The sequence below is a fragment of the Anoplopoma fimbria genome, chromosome 11 (assembly GCF_027596085.1).
Source record: "Anoplopoma fimbria isolate UVic2021 breed Golden Eagle Sablefish chromosome 11, Afim_UVic_2022, whole genome shotgun sequence".
Lineage (NCBI taxonomy): Eukaryota > Metazoa > Chordata > Actinopteri > Perciformes > Anoplopomatidae > Anoplopoma > Anoplopoma fimbria.
Window position 1 is genome coordinate 9,561,071 of NC_072459.1, and position 13,372 is coordinate 9,574,442.

The following is a 13,372-nucleotide window of genomic DNA, read 5'->3' on the forward strand; positions in this document are numbered from 1 at the left end:
AATTGAGGTGTATTTGTGTTTTAACTGTATTAACTACTGATTTAAATTCAACAATGATTTAACAGATTTTTATTCGCTGATAATCCATGAGCATTAGGAATGTTCAGAAACAACATGCATCATGAAAGCTCAAACATCATTATCATCTCCATGTATTTCCAACCCCTAACAGAATCGGTGGATTAGAAAATGGTTGAGTGGATCGTTTTTCCAGCATTCTTTAACAGTGGTCATCAACAGCACCTTGTTTTCACGTGCATCCAGTATTTACATCTTATATCGGTGTTGGCATCAAATTAAAAAAAAGTGCTCTAACTGGTGTACAGTTCAATCATCTTCACAGAAGGGGGCACTTTAGCACCATTCTCACAGTCCGGAGGTCGCTGTCCTGCTGCGCTGCATTTACAGTATCCTGAACTGGTTACAACCAACATGCTCCAGATAAACGCCAAGCCGGTACCCAGCTGCAGCAGCCTCAGAATCCGCTACAGAGTCATGGCAATAGCTGCACAGTGGCTTTTTTTTAACATCAACATAATCTCATTTTGGTCATCAAAGGGGCTCTACTCCGACATGTACTCCTGGGACTCCATGGAGGACTGTTGGGACGAGGAATGGTTTGAGAATTGGTGGGACGCAGGTGGGTTTTCCAGGCCGGATGTCATCAGCGGAAGATACAGATCATCCATATTAGGCATCACTAGCACTTTCTGTTGAGTGGCAAAGAAGAACCAAACCATATTTAATAATTAATTCAATATTTATACCTACTTTTGTTTTAAATTATATGGAAAACGGTACTTTTCATACTCCTATACCGTCACAAAGTATGTTTGAATTTTTATCCTTTTCTGCACATCGACAGATTTCCTGATGGACTGACCTGGAACTCACACTGCAGTTTTCTCTCGATCCACTCAGTGACATGAGTGAAGGTCACCTCCCTCTCCCCGAGCGTGGGGCGCACATGAAGGTCTAACCTGGGAGGCACCCGGAAACTGTACCTGAGAGGACAGAACGATAGAAAAAAAGACGAGTGTGTGAGAAAGAAAGAAACTTTTTGAATTAAAGGCATGAAATGACTTTGTAAACTTAGTACCATATCCTGTCAGTAGGGGGAGGTGGGATGTTGATGGCCAGAGTGCCAGAGAGCTCCAGGACCTCGACGCTGAGCATCAGAGGCATGTTGGACACCTCAGCTATCTTCTTCCTGATGTACTCGTTCTCGGTGGCTTTCTGGAAGTACTTAGACTTTGCTATCTTGTCCACAAATCTCAAGATCTTCCTACTTGTGCTGCCACCAGTGTGCCTGGATGAAGGATAAGGACAAGGGCACACATTTGAAAATGACTGGGATTGGGACATTGAAGTCAGTGTTGCCACATCAGGTGTTTTCACATCATATGGAAAACACCTTTTTTGCAACAATTTCATGGCTTGTAAATGACTATTTATGTCAACACTCAAGTGTTTGTTAGAACTGAAGAGTTTCTGAAATCTACAATATAACCAAATATGAAGTGTGTAAGTCAGTATTTTCAAATTTGTTGTTGTCATTCCTGCCTTTGAAGGCCTGAAAAATGACACACACATAAACACATTCACACATAATTGACACTTAACACTGAGAGTAAGTTATCACAGCAGGAGAAGCACAGGTGGACTTAATTACCTTAACGATGCAGCACTGCATTGCTATAATTGCAGGGCTGCATCGTTAAGGTAATTAAGTCCACCTGTGCTTTTTCAAAGTCAAAATGTCAGCAATTAGCAACATAATCAGTTCACACACATCGTCGTAACTGCATTATTTTATTCTGCATTACATCTATCTTCTACATAAATATGTCACTCTTTAATTTTGTCACATTGAATCACCAATAAAATATTAAATAAAATCATTATTGGTTACACCTGTGTTTGACAAAAAAGCAGACCTTTTTTTTTACCATTTAAACACCTGCACATATCTAAATAGGATGCAACAACAAGTGCAGCATGCTAACAGTGGTGTGGTGTGTGAACGATAATCAATGGTATACTTGATCTGTGTGGTAATTTACCCTTCAGCTGCTACCACTGTGCTCTTCTCTCCTAGAGACGCCTGCGGCTCAAAGGAAGGGGCTTCCTCTTCATCAGACGAGCCTGCGCTGGATGACTCTTCGTCACTATCAGCCAGGACACACATCCTGGGCTTAGAGCTGAAAAACACACCAGTGTTACCTCTTAATGCAAACCACTGAGCTCAGAGGACTCATTCCTCCCCAAGCTTCATCTATTGAGGAATATGAAACGGAGACGGGACTCACCCAACTTGCTGGGTCTCTTGAACGCTGTGAGCTTCGTCGTCTCCATCTTTACCCAGTTTACACAGGTTCATCTTAGTCTCCAGGGTCATCTGAAGGCAGCCTGTGTACACCACCTCCAGCTCCAGCCACAGGCCTTGTAGATAAATGGAGGGAGACATAAAATAAAATAAAAGCAGCTAATAGGTAGCAGGTAAGATTAGATCTCTTAACAAGCATCGCTTCTAGATCTGGCCCGGCACAGTGTTGTTGTAGACGGGACATTAGACCAAAAGAGGAAAGCTCTTGTGTTTTATTGTCACTTAAGATCAGTCAATGCCAACAAGATTGCTAATCTCTTATGCAGGCGAGACAATGGAAAGCTTTAAGGGTTGGTGCGATAAACTCTGAAATAAAACAAATGAGGTTATGGCCTGATTTGACCCGCTGGTTCGTGTCTGAGAAAAGAAATCAAGGTAGAGACGGTTTGGTTAACTTTATTAGTTTACTCCTCATACACATACAAAGTGCGATGCTTTGAGCAACACCTCTAACATGGATAACAATCAAAAAAGCAGCAGCGTGTATAAATGAGTACTTATCCAATCCAACATGCAATATATATGAGTGTAAGTACACACAACTGTACCTCTGCGGTCCAGTGTTGGTGCCGAGGTGCTGAGGACTTGAGGTAGACAAGTGCCCATGTCCAGATCTGCCAGCGTCAGCTCATTCATGAAGTATGGCAACTAGTAATGAGACAAACAACACCTTTAGCTAGTAAACATGCATGAGTATGAAATCTGAGTAAAACAAATAGAGAGGCTCCAGAAAGGAAGCTAATTACTTCAAACTAATTAGCGAGCAGTGGGAAAAGCTGCACAGTGTGTGTGTGTGTGTGTGTGTGTGTGTGTGTATGTGTGTGTGTGAAAGAGAGAGGAGCAGGATAGTAAAAAGGATGGTGTGTGTCAAAGAGGAGAGCAGGGAATGAGAAATGAGATGCTGCAGTGCCATCACTGCTCCACTACTCACTCCCACCTCCTGCCGGTGCAACCAGAGGGAGTGCATTATCAGCAGACACTCAAAAACACACACACACACACACACACACACACACACACACACACACACACACACACACACACACACACACACACACACACACACACACACACACACACTGAGGAAAGAGAGCTGCAGCGTTGATGTGCCTAATGTCACGTCTTTTGACCTCCTGCACAAACCAGCGTTATTGCTCAGGTTGTATCATGGAGTGACCCAGTTTGTAGAGCTCTGTAGGGCACTTACTGTGGCCACGTCATTAGTCAGCATGACACTGATGATGCTGCTGCTGATGGTGTGAATATGAAGATGAAAGTGTATATAAAACCAAGAGCATCAGTTATACCAATTATTTTCTCAACCAAGGACTTCCGACCAACCTTGAAAAAACAAATCACCCCCCTCATCCACTCTCACCTTGATCTTGCTGAGTTTCTTCTGGATCTTGTGCGCCACCTGATCGGTCCAGTACTTCTCCCGCAGGAAGTCCCAGAAGATCCGTCCCACCAGGGAGTTCACCCAGGTGGGTCCGCCCTCTGCAGAGTGTCCCTCTGACACTGAACCTGCACTGGGCTCATCTCCTGCTTGACCTCCAGCTCCATGCTCTTCATTGTGAGTCTGCAGTGAAAGCATTTATGTTTGCACATGCATTTTTCAGAGGGTATTTGACCTGATGGGGCCGAGACGCTAGATACAAATTATTGCCATTTCTATGCAAATCCATCCTCAAGGCCCATTTATGCCGACTCTTGTCCTCCTCTAAACACCAGCACAGACTGTCTCTACGTGGGATGCCAATCCTGAACAACCCAAACCAGGATTAGCAGCTCTGCACTCAGTTTCTATTAATATCCTTCCAGCCAGGTGACACCTGATATTTCTGCACATGGACATTTGGTCTACTCAGCAGGGATTGGTTTGGCTGAGCCAGCATTCTAGGCTGGTGTAAGTGCAGAGCAGATCAGAGGAATACTAGCCGATATTGACCTGCTCTGATCAATGGGAGGTATGTAGAGTATTAGCGTGACAAGTAGAGGGTCAGCAGAGCAGAGACAAAGTTCTCATATCTGCTCACGCTATTAATGAAACCTACGGAGAGATTACATCAAATCAAAACATCCAACACTGTGACGCTATAGCTGATACTACATCTTAAAAAACACACAACACATGTTGCTCATTGACCTTCTTGTGGGCTGTGGGGCTTCCCTTGTCACTATTGCAGGGGCTGGGGGTGGGATTGCAGCTCTGGGTGCCAATCAGTTGAGTCATGTAGGTGCTGTACTCCAATAGCGTTCTTGTTTTCAGAGCTCCCGGCAAATCGTGCAGCTCCTCTGTGCCTTCTCTAGCAGCGTCTCCAGCACATGGTGTTTCTGAGTGACAAAGAGAAAAAGAAGAGTGAGCAGAAGGAGCTGGTGAATAAAACGCAAGGACTCATAGAAACAGTGAAATTCTGCATGAGCATCAATCTGTCTTGAGCTTGATACAACGACGATTGTATAAATTAAAACACCATCCAACCTGCATTCTCCTCCTTGCTCACGCTGCTCTGGGCTCCGGCCCGGGAGGCCGACAGGAAGTGCTGGAACCACTCCTCCTTCTCTCTTCCTGTGCGGCCAAACAGGTACAAGGTGACAGGAAGCTGGTGGTCCGGGACCGTGAGTCTCTCTGCCCTTTCCTCCTCCTCCTTCCCTTCGACCACGCTCTCCTCCCCTACCTCCCCCTCGGCCAGAGTGAGGCAGACCGGGTACTTCTTGTTCCAGATCCTCTTGCGAGCCAAACCGGGCGGCAAAAGAGACACCTGGGATAAGAAAGTAACAGAAAAAAATGATAAAGGAAAATTTTTATTTTCTTCTCATCAATATTTCCTTTCTACAAGAGATGCTGGCAGCCAGAAAATGTGTTGACAGTTAGTCGTTGCCAAAGTGCTCCCCACATTGATTAGATTTGTGTGTTGGCATTATTCTATCACCCTATTTGCAGCTAGACTGCTTCAATATGCTACTGGGACAGCAGCCGGGTCAAGTTTATTCAGGGCATCATCACTTCGGTCGTAATCCTACTGGTCTTTCACCTCCGTGTTAGATGACAATGTGGGTGCAGAGAGATAAGAGTTCAGGCGAGAGGTCACCTCCTCTTTTACTCCCCGTTGACGAACATGAGGACCCAGAAATTAGAATATTGTATATATGACGCACTGACCTTACAGTTAGCCAGATGGTAAGTGCGTGAACGCAAAAACACGGCCTCGTGGGACGTCTCGTCAAACGCTGCCCACCGGGGGATGTTGGCACGTGGGTACGCCAGGCGCAGCTTGCTGCCCTCCAGGGTGACGTAGACGGAGTGTGTGATGGAGGGGTGGAAGGTCTCAGGGTCGTAGCTGTGTGTCTCATTCATCCAGCCCTGGAAGAAAATGATAAGGGTGTTTACTCCAACACAGTCACAAATCTCCTTTTCCTTTCAGAATTGATATTAAGAGCTGGCTATATTAGTTTAACTGACTGAATGTGTTTTTATATATATATACAAAATATGTAAAGTTAGCAAAAACTACTCAGGCGAATTAAATTCACAGTGAGTGGTGTAGTGTGCGACAGTACAGCTCAGCAGGAGAGGAAACATGAGACATCTGTCTCATTTAACACTGTGGACGAGTCTTTGAAATAAGCTGCTGCTACAAACTCCTCTATCCTTATAATATTTACCTCATATGAACCTGCTTACTCTGCATTTATCGAGGCAGCCAGCCACACTCTCTCAGCAGAGCTGTCAAGAAGTGCTTTGAGAAAGCTATTATCAAAATAACGTGCTCTTGAGATGCAGAACCTGCTGTGCCTGAGGACAGTTTTCTATAAAGTAATTACCTCAAAACTAATCCATTAAGCACCACTGACAGCACTATCATTAAAGCTCACAAGGCTGCTGTTGCTCGTTGTTTTGATCCCTCAAAAACTAAAGCTTGAACTTAATTTGCATGTAGCCAAATCTGCAACAGGAAAACAGAAAGAGGCTTCTTGCTCTGTGCTACACTAACATGTGAAACACGATCAAAAGAAACAGGGACGTTTGGATAAAAGCAGGCGGATGAAATGTTGCCAAGTCATGTTTACGCCTCTCTTTGTTGTGTTTAACTCATTTGTTACCTCTAGGATTTCTGGATCTGTGAGCTCTCCATCCATTGGCTCCATGTTCAGGGATCTGGATTTGCTCAAACCCTTGTTGCTTCTGGCAGACGAGCGACGCGGAGCAAACATGAACACTACCACCAGGCCCAACATAAAGCCACATGCGACCCCCACGGACAGACCTGTCACATAGGAGGGCAGGGGCAACACAAAGAAACCATAAGCTAGAAGACCCACAGGGAAGAGCCAGTGAAGGGGCAGCGATGAGCCTGGCGCTGTGACTCGAGACTGGGTGTAAGTTCTATGATGTGTCCCCTTGGATCCATTCTGGAGCTCCACCACCTGAATCACATCTCCATAAGTGCAGATTTCTAAATGGCTGTCAGCGCTGTGGCGTTCTGGGGAGACAGAGGATCTCGTTGAGGAGCTCTTTTGGAGTCTTCTCAGAGGCGTGTCACACACACCTCTGTGTTCACCTTCAGCTCTCCTTCGGCACTTGAGGTCCGCATCTTCGCTGCCACCGTCTCTTCCACAGCTGCCTTGGGAGGAAGGTGAGTCTCCGGCACCAGAAGCCCTCCCTTGCTTCGGGCTGCCGGAGCTTTCGTCCCCCATGATCTTACTCAGCATGCTCAGCGGATCCTGCATGGCCTCGGAGAACTTCCTCCGCGTGTCCTCAAACTCAGCAATAAGCGAGCTGCCCCGAGGCTCAGCGGAAGGAATTGATACCCAGTCGTCATTCTCGTTCAGGCCATCTGCTACCGGCCTGGCCTCGGGGATTTTGGGATGGGTAAGCTGTTTCCAGGGATGCAAATGCAGCTTGGAGTCTGACTTAGAGAGATTGACCTCCGGCTCGACCCGGCGGGAAATCTCTGTGCTAAGGGACTTGACCAGGCTGAGCAGAGGTTTGCCTCGCAGGGAGCCGCTCTCCCTCGGCTCCAGGTCTGAGGAGGAGGATTTGACCAGGTTCGTGGTGACAAGCATGTCCGCCGATGACGCTGATAGATCCGCTAAAGAGCCCGGGGATGAGGGGGAGTGAGAAAGGAAGGAAGGCTGGGAGCGGTGACCTAGGCTCAGGTCCAAATCCATCCCCAGGCTGAGGTCAGGCTGGCTCTCATTTTTGAGTGGCTTGTCTTTGCAAAAGGCCACGGTGGGACCTTCATCGTGGCCGTCCATGCTGAAGATGAGCTTGCTCCCTTCCATGCTGGCCCTCAATCAGGAGCTACTGGGATGATGTGGTCAACCAAACCGAATCCCTGAAGACTTGGAGCATGCACTGGGAGTCTTTAACTGCATGTAGACTTGTAACAACCTCCTCTGGTAGCTTATAGTTCATCATGTTGAATGCTGGAAATGTGGTGAGAAAGAAGAAAAAATATAGTGGTTATTTGAGAAACATCATTACATTTACATCTGCTGCTCTAACCTTCCTATTTCCGTCCTCTCCATTTCTTTTCTAATTTTCTCTAAACCTTTCCCTCTAATCTCCCCCGTCCTGTCTCGTTTGTCATTTTAACTCCTCCTTGAGAACCTTGTGTGTCTGAGATAAGGTAGAGGCTGATGAGTGCTTTGTTTCTAGAATCGTCCACAAGGAGTCATTAGCACAAAGACTTTAATCCCACAGTCAGAGCTAATCCCAAATTAGAGGCAGTGATCCAACCCAACATCCTTGTTTGTGCCTAATTGACACATTTGTCTTATCCGAGGAGCACTGAAAGATAGGCAGTACAATGATATTTTCTCTGGTGTTGCAAGACGTTGAAGACTGTTTCTTATTTACATTACCTGACAAGATTATTCCAGATGGTTCAGGGATTCAAACAGCAACTCTGCAATATCAAGATCACTTCTCTGAGCTCATGGCTACCTACCTGACGTTTGATTTAAATAAAACAACAGGAGAAAACTTCTTCATCTGTGACAGCATCTGCTCGATGAAAGTGAACACATCTGAGGCAGAGGGAAACAAACCGACGCAGCACTGAAGATGAATAAGTATATCTTTTTTTAACTGATATTTACACCCCGGACTCTCTCACAGAGTCCAATTGTCGTCACTCAGAGAACAAATGATCTGTTACGACTCTGAGTAAGAGCTCAGTTACAGTTATTATTAGTAAGGCTTAAGCCTCAGCATGTCATGACTATAACTGGGGAAACAAGCTTCCCTTTTTTCAACCACTCCAAAGCTGCTGTCCATTATGCCTTCGAAAGCATTACAATTAGACACTCCCTCTGGGAAATCTGGGTTTATGGATCTATAACAAGCCCTTGTGTCCATGTGACAATGACTGGCATGTGTTATGGCAGGCAGGCTGCACAGCCAAAACCACAGTCAACAGCTACACTTATGATCCAGACAGAGAGCGGATTGACTGTAATCCTCCATACTAAAGAGGTTTTTACAACAGGAAATTAAGACACTTGGTACATGAATTCACTCTGATGAACGGGGCAATCAGTGTGTCTTTCAATTCCAAATACATTAGCAGATTCCCTGTCAGCCACACACACACACACACACACACACACACACACGCATAATGTGGTGCATGTAGTCAAAAACTAGCTTCATGAGTGTCTGTGCTTACATAAAAGTGCAGCATAAGAAAACTGACAAATATCAATAAGAGCTAACCTCATTAGACAGAATAAACCACATGAGGAAATATGTAACTTTACCTTTTAATAAAAAAAAAAGAAATTTGAATGTGAAAGTTATTTCTGTTCACTACTGTTGTTTCCTCCTTATGTGTCATATGAATTTTTCTCGCCTTTTTGATTGCCTGTCCGCCCTGATCAGTCTCCACTGTCCCTCATCAGTCCTACACCTCACCTCCTGCTTTCCTGTCCTCACTTCCCTTGTTAGTCAGTCACTATTTATATAACCTTGGTTCCTTAATGTTCTTTGTCATTTTGTAATCATTGCTGTTTGGAGTTTTGTTAACTGCTACCAGTAAGCCCTTTTGTAATAATTGTTAAAGTCATTTAGCCGCACCAGTCCATCTGTCCTCGACTGCATTTTGATCCTTTCCCCTGCTCTCCTAAACTGTGACAAATTCATGCACTTATCAGTCCCTAAGAAGCTATAATGTAGACTTGTGATGATTTTCTCCTTCTACTTTTGTGTCCCTGTGTTAGTAAGTGAGGTCATGTTTAATCTTATTGTTCAGAGCAAACACTACAGCCAGATCCTCACACATCAAAGGTGATATGCTGGCACAAACGTATATCTCTTGTCATTTAGAGTTAATATTTTACATAAATGCATGAGAAAATGCAACAGTAGTAAGACACTTGAGCAATTTGCCATTATCGCCAATTATAGATTCTAGCCCTGTTGTTACCATGTTGCTCACCAAATGTAACTTTCTCATTGGCTCCCATCTTATCTCTGTTACTTCTCTGCACACTGTTTATAAGATGCAATGTTAATTTTCAGCACCAACCTGATGCGCTCTTTGTGAAATCTAATTAGCCAAAAATGCTTCTCTGCCAATGCTGAAGCTGACCCAGACAGTCCTGCATTACCCTAATCAATTTCTGCTTCGGAGTCAATTTGGATCAGTTCGTGCTGACACGGAGAGGAAAACCTTTGCTGCTCTGTGAAATACGGAGCCAGCAGGTATTTGGCAGCTTTCCAGTCAGGACTGTGGATGAAGAAAAAACATCCAATGACCAAAGCCTGGAACCCCAGTTTTTGGTTTGTCCCTTAAGAGATTAAAGGGGAGCAGATTTAGCTTTTTCAAATGGTAAAGAAACATTTCTTCATTGCAGTTTAATGTTAATGACGGAAAAGGCATGTAAATACAGTTTGATGCCCCTAATTGAGGTCAGAGGGGAGAGTCTTAATCTGGTCTGATGAGTATTTCTGTTATCATTATGGTGATTATTTTCTCTATCAATTGATTAATCGTTGATGAGATGTCAAAAAATTACGAGATGATGTCCGTCATAATTTCCCTGGGCCGAAGGGGATGTCTTAAAACGTCTTGTTTTATTCAACACAATAACAAAACCACAAGAAGTTCAGTTTTGGAAAGCAGGAATCAAAGAATATTTATCATTTCTTTCTTAAAAACTGACTGAAAAATGATAAATGGCTTATCAAAATAGTTGCTGAATCATTTTCTTTAAATCAACAAACCAATTGATCGAATCAACATTTAAATAGAGAAGCCCTGAAGTGATTGAGGTGCATTCAGTGTGTAGGAAAAGTTAATGAAGTTCAATGGAGTCTGACATTTTTAAAAAACAAGCGTGCACACGATATTGCTATCAGGCATTTTTTAATAACTGCAGGTAATAGAGGCCAAATTAAAAGGAAAGTTAGTTAACCTCATATCCTGTCCTAAAACATGCATTCTGCTTTTTATAGCACTAAAAAATGACGTTTGACTTTTGCAACGTGATATCAGGTTGTTCAAGAGTCTATCAATGAGTAGACATTAGTGGGTTATGCAAAATGGATTACTAGGTAAAGGAAGAAATGACATTAACATCACAAAATCCCACTTTGATCCCTGACGTCGGCATGGGATTGACTCACATCCCTCCCACTCTGTCCTCCTCGTGGCCTTCCCATCTGGTCAAACTAGGACAAGTGGATCACATTAAAGAGACACTCTATTTGTTTTCTTCCTGTGAGGAACCACATGAAAGCCCTAGTTGGAGTGCTGTAGGAGTACATATTACTGTCTTTGCAGCCTGGCAACACACTTTGTCCAAGGCTTAACGCTTTCCTAAAACTACCACATGACCCTGAAGACTGACACATTTGGCCCAGGACTCTGTGTTTGTCTGGGTATCACATGGGCAGTGTTAGTACAGCTTTACTTCATCTAATTAAGCCAATCATTAAGACAATATCTCTGGGGCTAAAAAAAGGGGTCAGTGTTAATGGACAATTTAAGCCAAACCATCACTCAGACATTCAAATGAGTCCCTTTTGTCCCATTAAACTTTTCAAGAGATGCCAAAAACCATCTTCATCACAAACTGCACTGTAGTCTTCTGTTCCAAATTAAAGGCAGATATTCTAAGGCACTGATTACAGGAACGGGCTCATGCTGCTTCCAGTAAAACAGGAGCTCTTACCTGAGTGAGGCATGTTTGCTCTCGTGGTATGATGATCTCGTGGCAGAGGTTTGTGCAGAAATGTGCTTCACGTGCAGGCTGCAGCACTCCGTCTATGGATGCTGCAGAGCGCGGGGATGCGCACCGTGCACCGGCCGCAGGCAACAATATACGTTCACTACAACTTTACTCGGATTGCAGGCAATCTTGGTTGCAAATGAAAAACGAAGATTTTTCATCTAAATGCACAGTTCAGTTTGTTAAAAAATAAATAAACGCGTCAGCGGCGTCGCCACCGTTTCGCCATCGCTGCTTTCCGTTCCGCGTCAGGAGGAGTCAACCCAAAACCGAATAATTTGATTATTTGGGAGTCGTGGATGCAGACCGGACGAAACTCTATAATCCAGATTAGACTAGAGAGCCAACAGTTGACGGAGCGACTCCTCCTCCTCCTCTCCTCCTCCTCCTCCTCCTCCTCCTCTCCCTCCTCCTCCTCTCTCCTCTCTGCCGCTGCGCGCAGCGTCAAAACCCAGACGGAGCTCAACTGTCCGCCTCTGACACCGCAGTCCTGAACGCTGCAGACTTATGTAATTGCAAGACCTGGAAAACCCTAATGTTCAAAGTTGATGCTATTTAAAAGACATGATGCTTATTTTTTCTATTTGATTATAAGGGATGCAAAAATCTGTATGTATGAGAATTCCCCTCTAATTCAATTTATTTCACTTTGTATTGATGCATCTTCATCGTATATCCAACTATTTGGGTTTGGTATTATCTTAAATATGTGAAATATCTTTGATCTTAGTCATGACATTTGTATAAGGGGTTGAAAGTAACTAATGCAAAATGAGAGAGAACAGAGGTAAGGGAGGACAACAGCTGGCTTTTGGCTTTTAGGGATCTGTATGGATTATAGTTGTGTGCTCTCAACCAGCAGAGCTGCAGGGGAGCAGTCCACACACCGACCTTGTGTGACCTGACATTTAACTGCTAGCTGCACAAGATTACATGGGCAGGTTTATACACTTGGATTGCCAGTAGTATTAAAAATGTTGCTGTTGTATTCTGAAAACCAGAGTTCATGCTAAACACAGAGGTTGTGCTGACTGACAGTTGCTTATGTTTGTGTTATGGGTTCTTTTGAGCAAGTGATGGATAATACAGTGTTTATATATAAACCAAAATGCTACTTCATGAAGAGTAATATTTGGTATGTCTGCTGCCACCTGTTGGCCAAACTGAAGAAGAACAAATCTGTTAGAGCAGCAGGGTGATGCAGTCACCTGTCCTTCACTGTAGAAATAAACATCTGTAGATTTACTGTATTATTAACACACTTTGTAAATCCTTAAATGCTATCAGCAACTAGTCAAATATGGTGAACTTGGGAAATAGGTTAAAAAAAGCTGCTAACATTTATGATATTTCAGGCGTAAACAATAGGCACGGGAAGCAAACTTCTCTGTATTATGCTTTAGAAATTCACCAGACTATGGCGATTACAATTGATTTCCCTCAGGCGGTAATCAGGGCAGCATTTCTGTGTTCAATATTGTGGTAACTCGATTTTTCCAGATTGTGTTTAAGGTGATCAGTGAACTCATCTCAGTTAAAAACTCAGTTACAAGTCATTTTTTTTCTCAAAAGTGAGAGTTAAGTCATAATTGAAGGAGCAAAGGACAAGATATGCTGTCTTTAAGATAGTTGGGCACCAAAAACATTGGCTCCTACAATTCCCATGATGCAACTCAATACCTCCTAAATAACCACTTCTTTCAAACCCCACATCTCCAGTTCTCAAACTTTATGAAATTCAATGGAGTT

General features: G+C 43.8%; 1 protein-coding gene across 2 annotated transcripts; it reads right to left on the reverse strand.

Annotated features, from left to right (window-relative positions):
- Window positions 1–97: 97 nt before the first annotated feature.
- On the reverse strand, window positions 98–7,765 carry LOC129098591 (testis-expressed protein 2-like). 2 transcript variants are annotated; one of them, XM_054607638.1, is made up of 11 exons: window positions 6,491–7,765; window positions 5,550–5,750; window positions 4,869–5,148; window positions 4,533–4,720; window positions 3,765–3,965; window positions 2,935–3,034; window positions 2,310–2,442; window positions 2,064–2,201; window positions 1,100–1,309; window positions 884–1,004; window positions 98–710 (listed from the first exon to the last, which is right to left on the reverse strand). In XM_054607638.1, exons 1-11 carry the CDS (start codon window positions 7,670–7,672, stop codon window positions 564–566), a joined length of 2,901 nt encoding a protein of 966 aa, XP_054463613.1. In that variant the 5' UTR covers window positions 7,673–7,765; the 3' UTR covers window positions 98–563. The 2 variants fall into 2 exon arrangements, with proteins under 2 accessions (XP_054463613.1, XP_054463614.1); XM_054607639.1 differs by having other exon boundaries at window positions 630–710; window positions 895–1,004.
- Between the last annotated feature and the right edge of the window lie 5,607 nt (window positions 7,766–13,372).

What these genes read in the sequence shown, in the direction of transcription:
- LOC129098591 (XM_054607638.1), bottom strand. Translation starts at nt 7,672, where the DNA reads ATGGAAGGGAGCAAGCTCATCTTCAGCATGGACGGCCACGATGAAGGT. An exon ending in ACCAACACTGGACCGCAGAG is followed by an intron (nt 2,443 to 2,934) that starts GTACAGTTGTGT and finishes TTTATCTACAAG; the next exon opens with GCCTGTGGCTGGAGCTGGAG. An exon ending in AACTGCAGTGTGAGTTCCAG is followed by an intron (nt 711 to 883) that starts GTCAGTCCATCA and finishes GCCACTCAACAG; the next exon opens with AAAGTGCTAGTGATGCCTAA.